Below are 20,100 nucleotides of genomic sequence, written 5' to 3' on the forward strand. Positions count from 1 at the left end.
GAAATGTGGGTCTATAATACAAAATATGTCTTGACATACTTTATTTGACAGTGCTATCTACTGCAGATAACATTAAAGCCATATTATAACATTTGCTGAGGAAGACGCCCTCACTGAATTTTTAAAATTCCTTTTTTTACACGATTAAATTGTACTTTATTAAACCAATATACCCTGCAAAAATCAAGACTCTAAGTGCTGTAGTTTTGTCAAAATCCGTGATTTTGAATTAAAGGCTGATTCAGCGCTTTATTATTACGATGGAATTATTAGTCGAACGCATACACGATGTTCATAACACACAGTACGTCACGGCGTGCGGGGCGGTGATATACACAACAAAGGGTCGTACCACAACATGACCGAAGGAGTGGTACGTATTGGCGACATGTGCGCTGGTAGTAAATTCCAATTTTCTTTGCTTTGCCGTAGTTGTTTGGCTCAAAAATAAAAGGGGATATATCTGACAGTAAAAGCTAACATTTTATGGCAAAGAAATGCTAATCTATTTTGTTTGAAAATGTTATAATATTGCTTTAATTGAACCAGTTGCGAAGGCTTTAATAATAATTTTTTTAAAGCATTAATCCTTGAAACACTTGCGATTCTATCTACTAATGAGAAATACATTTTCCAAAACATTTTTAATTTGCAAAGGCGCCTTTTAAAGATTAATTCTGGAAATAGAAATTTACATTTTCAGTGCTATCTACTGAAGATAGTAAATTACTGGTAATACGAATTGCAATTTGCAATTGGCAAAGATTCAAGATTTTAAACTCTTAATATAATAGATCATGTATAATGACTACCACGGTGTATTGCAAAAACATGTTTTTAAATTGTAATTTAAAAAATATTCTTGAAATGTAAATTTGCGGTGCTATCTACTGAAGAAAACATTGGAAACGAAAACATTTGGCAAAAAAGCCGAGTTTAAAAATTTAAAAATGAATGCTATACGTACGGAAGATTTATCTTAAACGACAACAAAAAACTTTTTACCAGTGCTATCTTCAGTAGACAGCATTATTAATCAAATTCATAAAATAAAACTATGTCACAAGGTTTTGTTTCTGAAATTGTCCTATCAACTGGTTCGTAATCCTGTGAACACTTAATCCAAATAATTAACACGATTAATAATAGAACATGTTAGTTCTATTTAACAACAAAATGTTTGCCACGGATGAGAGGAGCATTGTACCCAAAAACATCATTTTACACCAACAAAATGTTTAATTGTTATTTGCAAAAGATTCTTGTAAAGATTATTAATTCTTGAAATGCATTAAGGGATCTAAAATGAGCGTTTATTGCGTTTCGACAGTATTTTTGTGGGACATGAGAGCACCTCAGACCTATCGAATTGCATTCTGAATACGAAGCATGTCTTTCTGATATCAAATAATTTTCATTTCTTGAAAATTACAATATAATACAAATTTTATGACAAATTATAAAATTTTGATATTTTTCAAATTTTTGATATATAACAGTCCTCGAAGTAAATTATATAAATATAATGATATATTCTTAAAGTGTATGTAGCAGGAAGGAAAAGCCGACAGTCAATTGAAAATTTTGACCTTTCATATTGAAGATATGGATTTTTCCCAAAAGACCTAATTTTTTTTTTGGTGTTTTGGGAAAAAAATCCATATCTTCAATACGAAAGGTCAAAATTTTCAATTGATCGTCGGCTTTTCATCCCACCTACATACACTTTAAGTATAAATCATCAGATTTATAAAGTTTACTTCAAGTACTGTTAAATATCAAAAATATCAATTTTGAATGATTTGCCATAAAATGTGTATTAAATTGCGAATTTCAAAAATCAAAATTATTTGATATCAGAATGACATTCTTCGTATTCAGAATGCAATTCGATATGTCTGATGTGCTCTAATGTCCCAAAATAAATACTGTCCAAACGTTCATACCCCAGCCCTTAAATGTGTTACATTCTTAATGTATAGCTTGCATTGATACCCATGCAGAACGAAGAAAAGACTGTTATAACGCGTTTTGGTTTTGGTCAAACATGCATTAACCATTTAATAACATTTTTAAATGGTTAATGCATGTCGTGTTAGGATCAAACATTTTATATGAAAAAACACTCACTACAATAAAATCTTTAAAATGTTGTCAAAAGGTTATTATAAAACAGTTTTCTAAAAGTTGCTTACCCAACATTATGGTTTAGCAGTAAGTTTTCAAACATAATTTTGAATGTTATATGAAAACGTTTTAAACCCTTTATTGAAACCTTTTCTGTAACACGTTTTCTGTTTGTTGCATGGGTATCTACAGAAGATAACAGGATTTAAACCGCTCCTTTCAAAAACATGGATTGAGTATGTAGTATGAGACGACAGGTTGAAAGATGAGAGTAGTGAAAATCAGATGAGAGAAAAGAAATGGAATGGAATGGAAGAGGAAATACTTAGGAACAAAAGGAAGGAAGAAGGTAACAGGATTTGAACCCTCTCCTTTTATTTCTCTGAAAAATAAATCCGGATCCGCCCAGGTCACTGAGTATGTGGTATGAGACGACAGGTTGAAAGATGAGATGAAAAGTAAAAATCAGATGAGAGGAAAGAATAGAAATGGAATGATGAGGGAATAGTTAGGAACAAAGGGAAAAGAGAGTTAGAGGAGCGATGGGAGCAAACTGGAGAAGAGAAGAGTAGGTATAGAGGGAAACAGAGGAGAGAACAGAGGATGGGAGGAGGAAGATGGGAGGCGCCGAGGGACCAGGGCGAGAAGAGAAGAGAAAACGAAAAGAGAAGTGTAACATAGGCCCTACCGCGATTGAAAAAAATGATCAACTTGTCTGCATGAGTGCACGGGACCGGGTGAATGTTTTGAAATAAAAGCACAGGTGGTGACCACTAGACTATGTATAATGACTGGAATGTATCATGTGCAATGAAGGCCCATGTTATTATGTAATTATCTCAGTGATAATCTGTTTGTGGTTTGCATGTTTGAAGTTTCTACAGGTTAGATCGGTGGCAAAAATGATTTGTACTGACCCTTTCCTACTATTATTGAAATACGGAGTGATACTTCTACTTTTTACCACGTGGCATACACGCTCTTCCTTTTCATTCATATCGGGGCGCATGACCTAAAATCTCTGGCATGACTTGCGCATGTATAATAGACTCGATTTATGAATACGCCTGCAATTTCCCGGTAATTTCCTCCGCACATTGAACTAAAATCGTTAGGCCTAAAATATTAAATTGTGAAATCTCATTAAATAACAGGCCTAGATTATAACTTGGCCGGCAAAACGTTTCTATTATAATTGCCTATAATACCCGAGACCAATGTGTAGGACTATCTTTTTCAGTTTATTATTTAGGGCCCAATCTGAAAATAAACATAAAAAGAAACAAAAACCGGTAAAAGAAAACATCTAATACGGAAAAAATGACGGAGCGCCGCAAAGTCCCTCGTTGCATCTACTTTTACGTATGACGTCAGTCACGTCACATACTAACTATGACGTCATCGCTGGCGCTACTTTCAAAATCAAAACAAACACATGTGGCTATAAACTGGTTGCAAAGTAAAGCAAATGAGTTGAATCATGTTTCATGATGATTTTCATCGTCATATGGAATTGCAGGCTTTCAGTGAAATTAATCGACTGAGTAAAGCTATAGGCCTATTATACTTTTGTTAATTTTAGTGGAATATTTGGCCATGCATCAGTATACATGTATGTAAACATGGGATGTGTGTGTCCGTGTTTTGTAGATCAGATCGTCAAAATAAACGCTGCTGATTCAATATGTTCAATGATTATTTCATTTCAATAGATTCCAACATAAATGTAATTTTAACTTGCATGCATAAAGGAGTTTGTTATTGATCTTGTCGTTAAAAAGGTTCAAAGTCAATATATCTCACCGTGGACATCTTAGGAAATATATCCACCATTTTGACGATAAACCACTGCCAACTAATTCAACACAGGCAAAAGCAGCAGACACGCAGACGGACCAATCAATGTCAGTGCTTAAACTGTGCAAAACGAGCAAGATGGTGCGATTATTTTTTCTCAATGGATGGATGATAATGATGATGGTGACAGCCGGTGCAAATATAGGATAGCCAAGGTCCTGTGTTGCTCAACTCGAGCGCTGATTGCCGAATGATGAACATCCGCCAAATTCACTGTATTTATGCTGTATGTAAATTAGCCAAATAAGTGGCGTGTGCAACACATTGAAAGTGGGGGGTCAGGTTGTTCAGTTCCCCCGAATGGAGTCTGATTTAGGTGTGTAGGCCTAAGGTGCGGTTTTAGCGTTTCCCCCAATGACCAACAAAAGTGGGGGAACGTGCCCCCTGCCCCCCCCTTTGCGCACGCCACTGAGCCAAATATCTCATTATTCATGTTATTAGGCCTACTGTCAGTGAAATAAAATAGTGCGGTCATCACCTGCATGGGAGGTCATCGGAGTCATCCTCATGAGTGTGTAGAATGTTGAGGGCAATCGACCTTTTTCATAATATTATTCATGGTCCCTGATTTATTGACCGCCAAGTGACATGCACTACAATAGTAGTTCAAATTACCCGGTGCGTTTCCAAGGTCTGTGGAGATTTTTGGTGGTTCCCTGTTCATGCTGTTCCCATAGATTAGCGCTTGCCATCTTGTAGCCGATTTCATCGCGTGCGAATAAGCCTTGCAAAGTGCCAGTAATTCCGGTATAAAAATGCTAGAGTCTAACAATATCATTTTCTGAAGACTGCATGATTTAGAGGTCACATGAAAGGTCCACATAAAAGGTCGACATAAAATATATATTGGTAGGCCTACATCTCCCCACCCAACACCTACAAAAAAAATAGGTGTTTTGGGGGAAAATGTATATCTTCAATACGAAAGGTCAATTTTTCATGATACGGCTTTTCATCACAGCTACATACATTTTCAGTACATTTCATTAGATTTATAAAGTTTACTTCGAGTTCGAGGACTATTAAATGTCAAATATAGGCCTATCCTTTTTGAATAACGCGAATTTCAACAAATCTAAATCATTTGATATCAAAAGGATATTCCTCGCATTCAGAATACAATGTCATGCATGTGCTCTCATGTCCCACAAAATACTATGCAAACGTCGCCCTTAATGTAAAAGAGTGAAAAACTCACTCTCAAAAAGCGTGAAAATCACTCCTAAAAGAGTAAAAACCACTCTTTCAAGGTATGATATAGAGATATTGAAAGAGTATCGGTATTTTAAAGAGTGGTTTCCACTCTTATAGAAGTGTTTTCCACTCTTTTAGGAGTGTGAATGTTTTACTCGTTTGCATTAATAAGAGGCTATAGGCGCGTATTTCGTTCAGAATAATTAATAGTGTCAGCGCATTTATTTTATTTGTTTATTCATTTAGGCCTAATTGCAAAATGTACAAAATGAAATGTCCAAGAAAAAAATCATTATAGGCCTATCTCCAGTCTCATATGGCCACAGTCCGGCGGCGTCTTGCGTGCGTTTTTTCCCCTCCCCCGGTGGGAGAACTCAACTAAGTGACGGTATGTGCCTGTCAATATTTTGAAGGACGAATATACCCAATTGCCCCCTTTTTAAAAGGCATACCCAATGACCTCCCCTTTTTGTATAGTGCGGCTATACCCAACCCCCCTTTTTTATGTGCGGCTATACCCAATGACCCTCTTTTTTCTAGAATTGTATCATCAAAATGCCACTAAATAATGGAAACTTTCAAATTCTCCTATTTCAGCAAATTAATTTGTATTGGAAATTTAAGAAATTTGGAACAATAAAATGGAATTTTGACCCATTTTCCCAACTTTTCTACCGATGACCCCTTTTTGACATTTTATACCTAATGACTCCTTTTTTTTTCAAAATATTATACCCAATGACCGTCTTTTTCATTGGTTTGTACCTAATGACCCCCTTTTTAAAACAACGTTTTGTACCGAAAGGCCCAAACTTCAAGACGCCGGTAGGCACATACCCGTCACTTCTAAAGTTGAGTGCCCCTAACCCCGGGCGTTTTTGATGGTCCAAAAATGCACTTGTTTTCGAATTTTGTAATACTCAATACCAATGATCCCTGCGTGCGGTAGGACTTTGCATCTCCCACCAATTTATTTGGCTACAGGTCATTTGTCCGAAAGGTCATTCTAGCTGATAAACCCTAATTGTTACCCTATAAACCCTAAACTTCACCCTTCAATTTAAAAACAACTGATTATACTTAATAAACACTAAAACACGTTTATTTGTATATAAAAGTATAAGAGGCGTTGCACTCGATTATAAACACCATAACGCCTCCTATACCTTTACTTGTACAATATAAATATAAACGCGTTTTAGTGTTTATTAAGTGTTGTTTTATTAAGTTATTTTTTTACAGTGTAACCCTAATCTAAACCCTGTAAACCTAACATAAATATGACACCAATTTTAGTTCCTAACCCTAGCCTAAACCCTATCCCTAACACTAAACCATAATCCTAACCTAACATGCCCTTTAACTAACATGCACTTTAAGGGCTGGGGTATGAACGTTTGGACAGTATTTATTTTGGGACATTAGAGCACATCAGACATATCGAATTGCATTCTGAATACGAAGAATGTCATTCTGATATCAAATGATTTTGATTTTTGAAATTCGCAATTTAATACACATTTTATGGCAAATCATTAAAATTAATATTTTGATATTTAACAGTACTTGAAGTAAACTTTATAAATCTGATGATTTATACTTAAAGTGTATGTAGGTGGGATGAAAAGCCGACGATCAATTGAAAATTTTGACCTTTCGTATTGAAGATATGGATTTTTTCCCCAAAACACCAAAAAAAATTATTTTTTTTTGGTAAAAAAATCCTTATTTTCAATATGAAAGGTCAAAATTTTCAATTGACCGTCGGCTTTTCCTCCCTGCTACATACAGTTTAAGAATATATCATTAGATTTATATAATTTACTTCGAGGACTGTTATATATCAAAAATTTGAAAAATATCAAATTTTTATAATTTGTCATAAAATTTGTATTATTATAAATGAAAATTATTTGATATCAGAAAGACACGCTTCGTATTCAGAATGCAATTCGATAGGTCTGAGGTGCTCTCATGTCCCACAAAAAATACTGTCGAAACGCAATAAACGCTCATTTTGGATCCCTTAACTAACTGAAGTGTGTTTTTGGAAGCGTGTTTATAAGTTTTTACACATGATAGTGTAAATTCATCGTTTAGTCGTATAAGTGGTATGTTATTTAAAGTCTTCAGGAATACTTACCAGAAGTGAACAGTTTATCAGATGAGGGTAAAATTGAAATGAAACAAGTAGACCGTTAGTTTCTAACGTATTTTCCTAAGCCACCGCTACACACTTAAAAATACGGGGTCAAATTTGCAACGACTAAAAATAAATTGACCGTTTCATTGTAAACAACCACTTTTGGGGTTCTTTTTGGCCCTGTGCGGAGTCAAATTTGACTACAAAAGTGGTTGTTTGCAATGAAACAGGGTCAATTTATTTGTAGTTGGTGCATATTTGACCCGGTATTTTTAAGGGTATAGCTTGATATGTCTAATCAGGGGTACAATGTACCCAACCTCACCAAGATGCAACCTGACTATATCCTTTTTCATATTCCTACTCTTATACCCTTCTCAGGTTGTCCTTGTACTCTCAGTTGTAAAAACATATTTATATGAAAACTGGGACATATTTCATTCAAGCGTGACTGTACACACCCCTCCTCCACACACACACCCCCATCGGCTGCTCAACAAGTGTTAAGAACACAACATTCAGCATTAAGATTCGAATTTCTCAGCTCCCGATTTTTTAATGAACCAAGATTATATTAAAATTCAGTTTCAGCTTCACAGACATCTTCCTTTTCTGATAAGAAATAATAATATGCAAAATTGTTGTTTCTGGAATGATACCTCTACTCGGAGAAGATGTCGTTCATCTTCTTTGTTCTACTTTTGTATCAAAAAACAAAATGCGATTTATTTTTATATATAACACATGCAAGTGTGATTCTGCTGTCTTACTCTATTCCATAGCGTAAGACAATAAGAACTGTGAATATTTGGCATTGGCATGCACCTGTTTGTCAATCATCAGGGCTCAATTTTAGTACCTGTCCGTTTGCAAAAACCAGCTATAAATGCCTCGGGCAAGCTGTATCACTACATGCACTTGCCCGTGTATCCTGTCCTATTGTCAAAACAGCCCTCGAATTATTCCAGACGGCACACTTTTCATCTCAGTTTCCATCATTCAAATAATTAAAAAGTGATTTCCAGGACTAATTTTTGCCAAGATTTTTGTGCCTGTTCGCATTGCCATTGTTTTAGGCACAGCAATTCAGAAGCATTTTAACTCTCAAGAATTTGAAATTGACTCTTGGAAAATTAGGTTTGACTTTGGGAAACTTGAGTCAAATACGCTTGAAAAAAAGTATGTCATTGTGTTTGACCAATGTTATAAGAGAAATGTATAAAAAACTTGATTGATTACATGGTTTTAGATCAAAAATGTTTATATGCTGGTGGACAAGTTCACTAGTTGTAAAACACATTAACTGGTCCAAACTGAAACAGTGGACCAGTTGATAAAAAGTTAAGTGCAAGCCCTGTCAATTATATAACCCACAGCAAACATAACTTTCCCGTGAACGTTCAAAAGGTTAGAAAAGATCATCAGAAAACCTTTAAATGTCAGGATATATAATTTATGTACATTTTTTTTAACATTGCTGCAAAGCACAGGGCTCTATAGTATTCAGACAAAAAGATACTAAAACCATACACATTTTATATTTTATATTAATGAATGTTTATTCATATAATCACATACAAGTATATATTAATATGTGGGGAGTGAGGTCCATCTAGGCCTGACTTTCTGTTGCAGTGAGATTATGGGCAATACACGTTCCTTACACCTATAGTAATACTTGAGGCTTAATGAGTCCGGGAGAAGAGAGGCACAAAACCTTGCGTATCCTGGAACAACCCATAGCATATGTTGCACGGGAATGTGTATTGTTCGCTCTGCTGATCATGTGTGTGGGATACTAACAAATGCGCTGTTAGCACCCCACAGATTGCATTGTGGGAAGGAATTTAGGTCAAACTGACTTCAGGTAGAGAAACTCAGGATCTACATACTGAGGGCATGACTACACTACCAGATTCCTATTGGAGCCACCTGCACAGGTACATGGTCACCAAGGTACTTGAGTGGTTCTGTGTAGTACCAGGGGAGTACCAGTGTAGTATAAGTGTAGTACCAGTGCGGTACCACTGCCAATGGGTTCCGTACAATTTGGTAAGGAAACTTAATAAAACCCATGTAAACAGAATATTTAACCCCTCATTTGCAAACTTCTGTAATGCCTGCCCCCTCTCCTGGACCCAGAGTATGCATTCACCACTGGTTTCACATTGGACTATTCCAGTTGAAATCCATATACCCCATATGGAAGACATGACCTTAATCTTCCACACAGAGAGTGTGAAATGGGGTTACCTGAATGGGTGACTCCATTTGAAATCCACACCCCTGTCTTGAAGATTCAGTTCAAGTCTTCCATAGGGGATGAATGGATTTCAACTGTAATTGCCCATTGAACTGCAACAGAAAGGTCCCATTCAATTCTATATGATACCATAAATCATATAAATTACAACCACAAAATGTACACATTTTTGTCTCTTTTTAGCATACAAAATTTCATCTTTCCAAGTGACATAATCTTTGATCCATACAAAACTTGTTCGTGTTCCTGATTAAGCATATTGCAAATAATTGATTGACGTTACAATTTATACAAACATAATGCAGTGTTAACAAAATAGTCCTAGCATAAATAATTTACAATTATAACAAATTTTCTCCATTTTTTTTTTATAGGAGTAAAACAATTAATGGATGGTCTATTTTTGTCAAAGTGTCTTCTCTTTTTTCAATAAAATCACAGGTGTCATTTAAATGTAGCTGAATTGCCTGTTTTGTGATCATTTTCATAAAGGCAGGCATCCAAGTTTTGTCAAAACTAATAGTAATTAAGACATTGTTTTCAAATTGGCATGATTTTGAAGAAAAAAACTTTCTAAACAGTCCATCCATTAATAAACATTTACTGGTGAGACAATATTTCTTTTGAATTTTCTCTCAGTTACTAGAAGGAAACCATGAAAGGTATAAACTTTGAAAGTCTTAACAATATTGTGTATACAGGGTGATTCATAAATCAGATAAGAAAACACATTACATGCAGGTAACATAAAAATCCTTCCCCAAAAAATTAACCATATCAATTCCCCCGCAAAAAAATCTGAAAAAGAATATTTTACAAATCATCAATTTGTTTAGTCCAAGACACTTCTTTAAACCTTGCATAGAAATAAGTAGTACTCATTGTGAATAATAAGAAAGAAGATAATATATTAATTAATTTTAGTAATAAGTTCACAAAGAGAAAGACAAGTCATGTTATATAAGGGTACTAATCCCAGGGTACTAATTTGGCATGGTATTTGATTATTTTTCATAATCGGTGTAAGATTTTGAAGGTACTCAGTCGGAAATTCTATGTTCTTAACACTAAAAGAAAAAGTTGCATATAAATTACATCTGTGGATCCAAGATTCAAATGAAAGGGGTTGCAAGGCTGAACTTGGAAGTAAGTACCTGAAATACACTGATTTTACAGTGCTTGCTTCCACTAGCTGAGCTCACCAGATCCTAAAGTAAATTACCACTGCTGTACATAACAAATCTAATAAAAAGCTGAAAATTTGTTGAATGTCTCAAATTTCTGAAAGTTGCACTTAACTTGAAAGTGCACTTAATGATTGAGTGAGAATATATGATGCTAAATGCAGTTTAAATGGAGTCAATTATCCAACAACATTTGACAACCTTCACACACCCTTACAAAGTATGGTAAGAAACTTGTAAGAAGAATATTGAATAAAATTCTTGGAATCATGGCACTGACAAAGACATAGAAATTTTACAAGAATTGAGAGTGGTGGATTTGGTATCAAAGAGGTTAAAAAAATTGCATGTGATTTATACACAATAATTGTCATCTTATATTGGCATGGGTTCATCATCATGAGATACATGGATAAGCTTTGATAAAATTATCATTACTTTAAAGATAAAAAATGTGACACCATCTAGCAAAATGCATTCGTTTACAGTAAACTTGATTTTGAGTTAGGTCCAAAAGAAGTTTTCAAATTTGGTTGTATGTTTTCAGCTATAAGAAAATAACCATACCACAAAACCAAAGTTCTATATTGAAATCACATCAATTGTAGCCTACTTTATGTGTAGGAATGCAAAAAAGAATGAAACCTTACATTGCCTAATAAATGAATCCTTTTACTTGATTGTGTCACAAATAAGTTTTCCCTGCAATACCTGCTGTAACATGTTCAGACATTACAGATATCTAGTCTTTGGGTAGCAGCTCTTACGATCATTTCTGACTTAGTTATAGTGTGTCTCCTCTCAAGTTGAGAGTAACACCATGTTGGATTTTGCAATGACAGATTCAAATCAATGCGTTTACGCAGTTGCATCACCAGCGTATGGACAAATCATGTTTCTATGCGTGTATAATCCAACATGGCATCAGACTTGTGTCATAATGACTTACCCAAGTTTCTGGAGCTCAAACCTGACCAACAACCTTTGATTCCTGCTTAGAGTCTGGCATAAGAGTTGACAGATTAACTAAACCAGTTATAGATTCTTCGTAAGTGTTTAGGTTAGGCCCAAAAAAAGATGTTTGCTTACCCTCAACTGACCGACCCTAATTTTGGAAATCAGAAAAAAGTTTTCATTTTGACACCAAAATTGTCTGATTTTTGATATTTTGTGCCTTACTTAATACAAACAGTAGAGTCTGCTAGTAATTAAAAGAAAAAATCTTGACCGACCGACCCAATCTTTAAAATTCATTTGAGGGCAAGCAAGCAAACAATTTTTTTGCCCTTAGTGAACTCTCTCTCTGTGTCAGGTGGCGCTGTGTAGCGCTGCTGTGGTCTTCACAAGAGTACGCCATCTCACTCGATCCGATGCCAAGTGTGTTGCACCTTGCATTCCCTGGTTAGAAACCAGCTTCACGTCATTAGTCCAAGATGTTGGTGGGCGCCCTCTTCCTCGCTTGCCTTCCATGGCCCCTTGCAAAATCTGTTTTTCTACACCTCCATGTTTCCTGACAATATGGCCAAAGTACTTCAGCTTTCTCTCCATTATGCCGCTTCTGATGGTTAGACTTGTACCAATCTTGTCAAGGATCCAGGAATTTGTTCTCCTGTCTTTCCATGTCACTCGTAGAAGCCTCCTGTAACACCACATCTCAAAAGCATCTACTCTTTTCCTATCATTCTTGGTCATAGCCCAAGACTCGCATCCATAAGTGGCAATGGAAAACACAGTTGCACGCAGTAGGCGTACCTTGAGGTCAATGGATAGGCCTCTGCTTTTCCATATGCTTGACATGCCCTGCACAGTTGTCCTTGCAATAGCCAGTCTTCTCTTAATTTCAGTTGTGCTGTCACCACTGTTGTTAATCATTGAACCCAGATATTCAAATTGCTTCACCTCCTCAATCTGTTGTCCATCTATCACAAACTCATCACTTTTTCTCTCTCTGTCTACAACCATTATTTTTGTCTTCTTTGTGTTCAGGAGAAGGTGTTTTTCTTCACTGGCCTCTTTGATGCGCTTCAAAAGATCAATCAGCTCTACTCTGCTGCTACAAATAAGAGTGGTATCATCGGCGTACCTCAGGTTAGTAATTCTTGTACCGCCAAACTTCACTCCACCTTCAAACCCCTCCAAAGCTGTTCTCATTATGTCTTCAGAGTAGATGTTAAATAGGTTTGGTGATAGCACACAGCCCTGTCGTAAGCCTCTTCCAATCTTGAACCAATCTGTGTCTCCACTACTTGTTCTGACTGCCGATTCTTGGTCTTCATATAAGCAGCTGATCAGATCCACAAGATGACTTGGAAAACCCATCTTTTTCATAGTTTCCCACATCTGAGGGTGGCTAACACAGTCAAAAGCTTTACTGTAATCTATGAAGCACATGTAAAGAGGAAGTCTATGCTCTCTGCATTTCTCAATCACATTCCTGATATTGACAATTTGGTCCCTAGTACCCCTTCCTTCACGAAATCCTGCCTGCTCATCAGATATTTCCTGCTCCATTTTGTTCTTCATTCTCTTGATGATGATCTTCAGAAGCACTTTACTTGCATGACAAATCAGGCTGATGGTCCGGTGATTGGCACACTCTTTCAAATTTCCCTTCTTTGGCAGTGGAATAAATACTGCCCTGCACCAGTCTCTCGGCCATTTCTTCTTTTTCCAGATGATACCACATAGACGCCACATTAGGTCTATCCTTCTTTCCCAGTTGCCTTCCACAACTCAGAAGCTACATTATCAATGCCAGGTGACTTAGCATTTTTCATTTGTTCCATGGCAAGCTCAACTTCAGATCTCAATGGTGGAGGTTCTTCCTCACTCGTTTCACACTGTACATACACCTTGTCATCTTGTGCCTCAAACAGCTGGGAACTATACTGAACCCATCGCCTTTTGATGTCTACACTTTCGGTAAGAGTGTTACCTTTCTCATCATTTATAACATCCATCCTGGGGGTCCACTTCTTGGTAAGTTCTTTGGCAATACCAAAAGCTATTTTTGAGTCACCCTTACATCTTTCCATTTCCACACACTTCCTTTCGATGTAGTTTCTTTTGTCCTCCTTAACACTTTTGGAGACCTCTTTGTTTAAGCGTGCCCATTCTTCCTTAGTGAACACAGCAGCTATTAAGCATTTATGTCATCCTCTACTTCACTCCATAATAATATACATTTGGTTTTGGTAAACCAAAAATTCAAATAATGATCATGTGATATATTTTATACAATCTACAAGTGGGTTTCTTTGCATATTATGCAAAATTGCACAGCCAGATTCTCACTTTATGGGTAACTGCAGTGTATCTCTGGTACATCCACAGCATACTGCTATAAAGTATGTGTGTGAGTCTGCCTTGAGGGTTGAGTACTGCATGGGTAAACAACAAGTATATAGAAATGGAAGGAGGAGTACCTATGGAGTACTTTCACTATGATGTACACATAAAGGGAATCTAGCTGTGCAAGTTAATAAACAAATGACACATTATAGACAAACAGAAAGTGTAAATCTATCATCACTGGAATGTGATATGGAATAAATACATATATAAGTACAGACCAATATGATAACAATATGTAGAAGAGAGAAATACTTGGTAGATAAGATAATACTAATATTGTGCGATAGTGTGTGGTTGCATAGCGAAACAGTATCAAATTCAAAGGACCCCAAACTCTGTGTTGATGCGGACGTGCAGCACAGGAGCAAAGCTTAGTGAATGGATATATTATCATAATAACATGTCATCCAAGATTCTTTAAGGCACAACTTCCGTCATTTTGTTAGTAAATAACAATAATTCGCAGAGGAGGTGTGTGTCACCAAGTGTGTAAATGCATGGGATAGTCATGTTGAAATCAATACACCTCCTATGGAAGGCATGACCTTAATCTCCCATACAGGGGATGTAGCACAGATTTCAAATGTAGTCACCCATTTAGGTCATCTCATTTGAAATTCACACGCCCTGCGTGGGTGATTAAGGTAATATTTTCAATAGGGGGTGAATGGATTGCAACTGGACTAGCTTAATAGAGGCATATCTTCATGTTTTGTGTGATGTGAATGTGTGCATGCAAACATTTACTTCATGTATCTTGTATTTTGTTCAGAATCATTAATCAATTAAGTGAAAATATTTCTCTGACCATCTTGTTTTACCACAGCAAATCTTATATACCCAATATCCGATAAGCAGACTGATCAGAAAAAAAAATGTTAATGCAGTGCTATATACCCAATTTCCCATTTGAATTCCATACCCCCTATGGAAGACATGGCCTTAAGCTTCCACACAGGGGGTGTGACTTTCAAATGAGGTTGCCTGAATAACTGATGATCAGAAAAAATGCAGAGCTATATATCCAATTTTCCATCAGTAATGATCGTGTTGAGAAAAGAAACCATCCAGGTATTAATCCAACAAAACAAATAATTACATCTGTGGAGTAATACCTTCTGGTCTACTACCAGGCCACCATCACCACCTAATTTGTTTAATTCTTTCATAGCGTCTAACCCCGCGTCTAACCTGAACTAAGCCCATCACACATAACTTGCAGCAGTCAATAAATCTTGTGATTCACAATACGATGAGCCTCCAGCTATTTGCTCCTGCCAGTCCAATTTTCAACCTCAAGGGCTGAAATCGCTGTTCTAGCCACCATTGGAATTTCACCCGAGTGTGATAATAATAATGTTGAAAACAGCTCCGTGAAGGATTCCATGTGATCAAATAGATAGAAAATGGATCTACTATTATTATAAGTTGCTGTTTTGTGTATATTCATGTGTAACATCATTATATTGACATTTAATGCACAATAACATATGTTCTTGTGTTATATATATATTCATATTATGCAGGCTTTAGATGCCAACATTTCCCCATGATGCACTGCATATTTTAGCTTTTCCCCAGGAACCACCAGCATCGTATTGTGAATTGAACAAATTCACACACTTCATCTAATAATTTCAGCATCGATTCCACCCACCATATAAGAAGCAGAAAACCACACACCATATAGCTGAGTTTATAGCCCTGATTTTGATACATATCCACACATAAGCATTTCAAAGTCATAACATGTATACCTTTAAGGTCAAGGGTCAATTCACAAAGACTTGACAACAAATTATTCAATGAATCAGTAAGTCAGTGAATCCATCACAATTTGGATTTGGAAGAAAAATGGAAGCTTCAGTGATGGAAATAAACACATTTCATAATATTCCATCAGTACTTTACCATTGTAAAATAATATTAATTATTTCCCATTCTTATGTTCAATATTACGGTTTGTTTTTAGAGCAAAATTGATGAAAATGAAGAAATTCTATCACAATTTGATTTGAAGACTTGGGTTTCACCTGGAGTTTACTGATGCATAATTGCCAATCTTTGTGAAATCAAACCCTGGTTTTTCTATATAGCAGCTATATACCTTTTCAAGTATATTCCATATAGGTTTGCACAAAGTTCCAGACTCGTTCAAGGTATTTAGTGCAATAAAAGTTGTATATGTATAGTAATATCCAATAGCTGCTTTATGTAGAATGCATTTTTTCTTCAACAAAACATGATTACCTGCACTTGAAGCTACAGTAAGAATTTCATATGAATGAACAGTGTGATGAATGGCGACGTTCTAGCCTCTCAATCATGGTAACTTGCCCACAGGAAGTTATTTCATGTGTACTGGATGAACAAATGCACACTGTTACACACATGTCTAAAATGTGTACTAAGTGGAGGTCACTTCAAATCATCCCAAGTCATGTGGTTTATTAAGAATACAGAGGACATTTCTTAACCTTGTGACTTGGGGATGATTGGAAGTGACCTCCACTAGAGATGAGTCTGGTATTTGTTCCTAGCTATTATGAGGAATGAGACACATGTAGCACCCGACAAGTGCATCATATTGATATGGATGCACACAAATGTAAAACTGTTTTCATTCATTTGAAATCCATACTGAAGTGTGCACTTCTAATGTACATGTACCAGTCAGTTGGTTCTTTATTGTAATTGACAATTTGGCCATAACCCATAATGCATTGCACAAGGACTAAGACCGTCTCCTCATTTACGCTGTGCATGCTGAGCGATGTTTATGTACCTCAGCAGATGATAACAATTCAACTTTCAATCCTTGTGTTATGTATTATGAAGAATGGGAAACTTGTTTTAGCATTTGCATTTGGCAGCTATTGCATTCCCTTCAAATACAACCTTACTATGTTGCCCTGGCAACTTGAAATCCTCCATTATGTTACTGTCCTTATGTTACATATTATATGCTATACATGTCAGTGACTAGGGTCATGCCATGATTTCCAGTTTAGTTCCTTTCCTCTTCACTGTTGGATTTGGATTAGGGATATTTTCATTCTGTGTGCATACTACTGCCTGGACACGAGTACCATCAAAATCTACTGGAAACCTGGAGAGTGAGAGAAAAAGGGAGAGGAACACAGATGTTATTATCTTAAAATGTACATCATAAATTACAGGGGCATGGCCTCACAAGGGGGCCACTTGTATTTGTAATTTGTACATCATCCACACACAAAGGCTTTTAAAAAGTTATCATCATCATCATCAGTAGCAGCAGCAGCCATATCCAGCCAACTGCAGGACAAAAGCTTCCCCAAGTTGGCACCAAAGATTCTTGTGACTTTCCAGACTAATTTGGTAAGTATGATCCCCAGATTAACAGGTTGCAGGGCACCCACGTAAAAAGACCTATGCAGTGCAGATTTATTGCGCCAATCAGCAGCATAGTAAGAATGGTGGTATGACTGAAGAGAATTGAGCTTAAATATTTAGAAGCTGTATTTTAATTGGTCACTAAAATGAATATCTATAATAAATTACTGAGTTTGGCGAATTGGTATAAGGCTTCTACGGTTTACATTATTTTGGAAAACGGATTTTTGCGTTGGGTAGAGTAAGGTTGTCCGCACCCCAATAAAACGTCCAATTTTTGTTTTTGTTTACGTTAATGGTGTCAAATAATGTTAATTAGTTTAAAAGGCACTGAAAGCTCCTTGCGAGCTAAAACTTTTCACGCCAACACAATACACTAATGTTGACATAGCCTGAACAAAATCACCATGCGTAGCTTTTGAAAAACGAGAGGATTCGCCGTACTATAACGGTAATTTTTGACACGAAGATATAGGGATGATGACGCTGTGCGCTAGTAACAAATAATTAACCAATCAGAAACTCTGTAAAAAATGGGTTCATTACTTACCTCTCTGCAACATTGACTTTGACATCATGATTGCTTGCTGTCCTGATGCCACGATGGAATTTGGTTATTAGCTCTATCAACCTGTCACTCATAATGATATAGTCTCCTTTCTTGCTGTGCTCCCCACTTCCCTGTTAACATAATGGAATGACAGATACTAGATTAACTCATAATGATATAGTCTCCTTTCTTGCTGTGCTCCCCACTTCCCTGTCAACATAATGAAATGACAGATAATAGATTCACTTTCACTTGATGGTAATCTATTTGGGATTTCAGATTTTAAATTTTAGGCACATTTAGTTGGTATAAAAATAGTTGAAAATGCAATTGGGTTGGAGGGGTCACACCCCTCAGGTGATAGTGTTCACGCTCCTGGCTCCTCCTGGCTAGCCTACCGGGACAATGTTGCTTTCTATTTATATATATATATATATATTATGGTTTGTTTTTTAAGTAGCGTATCACTTACCTTAGCAACATGTATAACCACGATGTAATCACTATATGGACTAACAGTAAAACCTGTAACATCCTTCAGTGGTACACGGTTCTTGACGGCGAGTGACTTCTGATCCATCATCATAAATGATCCAGTAGTCACCACAAGCAGTTGTTGCTGGAACTGGAGAAGGAATGGTAGAAGATAAATTGGTGGTGGGAAGACTTTATACTAGCCCTCTTAGGAAACACAACTTTCACTATGTTGCATTATAGCCTGCATCATTAAACTACAAAAGGACTATTCTAGTAGAAATCCATACACCCCCTATGGAAGACATGACCTTAATCTTCCACACAGGTGTCGATTTCACGCAGAGTCACCCATTCGGGTAACCCCATTTGAAATTCACACTCTTTGTGTGGGAGATTAAGATCATGACTTCCATAGGGAGTGTGTGGATTTCTACTGAACTAGCACAGTAAATCATGCAGTTGCTTTTATCTCAATTTTTCCTTGAGTCATTAGAATCAATTTGTGTAGTAAGTTCATCAACCTGAATCATGTCATGTTTTTCATATGGGGTGTATGGATTTCAAATGGAATAGCCCAATTGGTCTTCAACCATTTGTTATCAATTATTATGTACAAACACTCATTTTTTACTCTCTATTTTTTATACTTGTTATTTACAAAGTTTGCATTCTTAATTCACTTTGAAAGGGATTTCCATAACTTTTATTCCATAAATTTTACACGACTTGACATTTTTCACCAAATCAATGACTACAATGAAAACTATTCCATGACTTATGCCAAGTTTAAATTTTGCAGGCTTTTCCAGACTCTCTGGGAACCCTGAAAATGGATATGTGTTATAGCCCTACCTTGCCATTTCCTCTGTTGATTTTGGCTATCAAGTCTGCAAACACAATATACTTGTCTTCTGATTGGCCGTATAATTTGGTGTATTTACTGTTGTTCCGTAACCTCACATAGTCTCCTTGGAATAGCTTAGGCACACTGCAGAAAATGTACAAAATTCAACAAAACCAAACAAAATTAATTCTTTGCAATTTTAATCTTATAAATATTTGATAGCCCTAACATTGTTATAGGTTGAGAGGTCAAAGCTGGGGGAGGTAAAAGAGAAACTGTTTCATCTGAGAAAGTGTTAAAACAGGAATTAAACAAATTTCATTTGATAGTAACATCATCAGACCTACCTGTCTAAGTATATTTTCTTCTTGTCCTTGAAGAGTATACTAGCCGTTACCTTCTCTCCTAGCTTCATCCTGGTTTGCTCATCAAATTTCCTGCGATATCTATTGGCCTGCAACATGACAACAAAATTGAAAACTCAAGCACTTGAAATAACATGAAACATTTTCTGCAATTTTTAGCCAAATTCCAAAAAATAAAACAACAGCAACAAAAATACAGCACATAGAATATACTTTACATACCTTTATTATATGCATGCAAGCCATAGGCTTTATCATAAAAAGTTTTCAGATATTTTCTTATGATATCAAGAGCTATCTTTAGAACCACTGAACCAATACTAGGCTTGTTTGTACTCATTTGAATGCATTTTTGCATGCCGATTCC

At 36.2% G+C, this 20,100-nt stretch overlaps 2 protein-coding genes across 3 annotated transcripts in view; both read right to left on the bottom strand.

The window, feature by feature from the left end:
• Positions 1 to 4,295, bottom strand: part of LOC140142082 (uncharacterized) — a 68,314-nt gene extending 64,019 nt beyond the window's left edge. For both annotated transcript variants that reach the window (XM_072164034.1, XM_072164033.1), the window contains exon 1: positions 3,931 to 4,295. In XM_072164034.1, the coding sequence (XP_072020135.1) occupies positions 3,931 to 3,960 (30 nt within the window). In that variant the 5' untranslated portion in view covers positions 3,961 to 4,295. The remainder of the gene's footprint in view (positions 1 to 3,930) is intronic.
• A 10,884-nt stretch (positions 4,296 to 15,179) lies between these two features.
• The window catches only part of LOC140142083 (unconventional myosin-Ia-like), a 115,344-nt gene continuing 110,423 nt past the window's right edge, over positions 15,180 to 20,100 (bottom strand). Inside the window, 5 exon segments of the mRNA XM_072164035.1 lie at positions 15,180 to 17,231; positions 18,048 to 18,178; positions 18,520 to 18,672; positions 19,377 to 19,512; positions 19,716 to 19,822. Coding sequence (XP_072020136.1) covers positions 17,111 to 17,231; positions 18,048 to 18,178; positions 18,520 to 18,672; positions 19,377 to 19,512; positions 19,716 to 19,822 — 648 coding nt within the window. The 3' untranslated portion in view covers positions 15,180 to 17,110.

This window comes from Amphiura filiformis, chromosome 20 (assembly GCF_039555335.1).
Source record: "Amphiura filiformis chromosome 20, Afil_fr2py, whole genome shotgun sequence".
In the NCBI taxonomy this organism is placed as follows: domain Eukaryota; kingdom Metazoa; phylum Echinodermata; class Ophiuroidea; order Amphilepidida; family Amphiuridae; genus Amphiura; species Amphiura filiformis.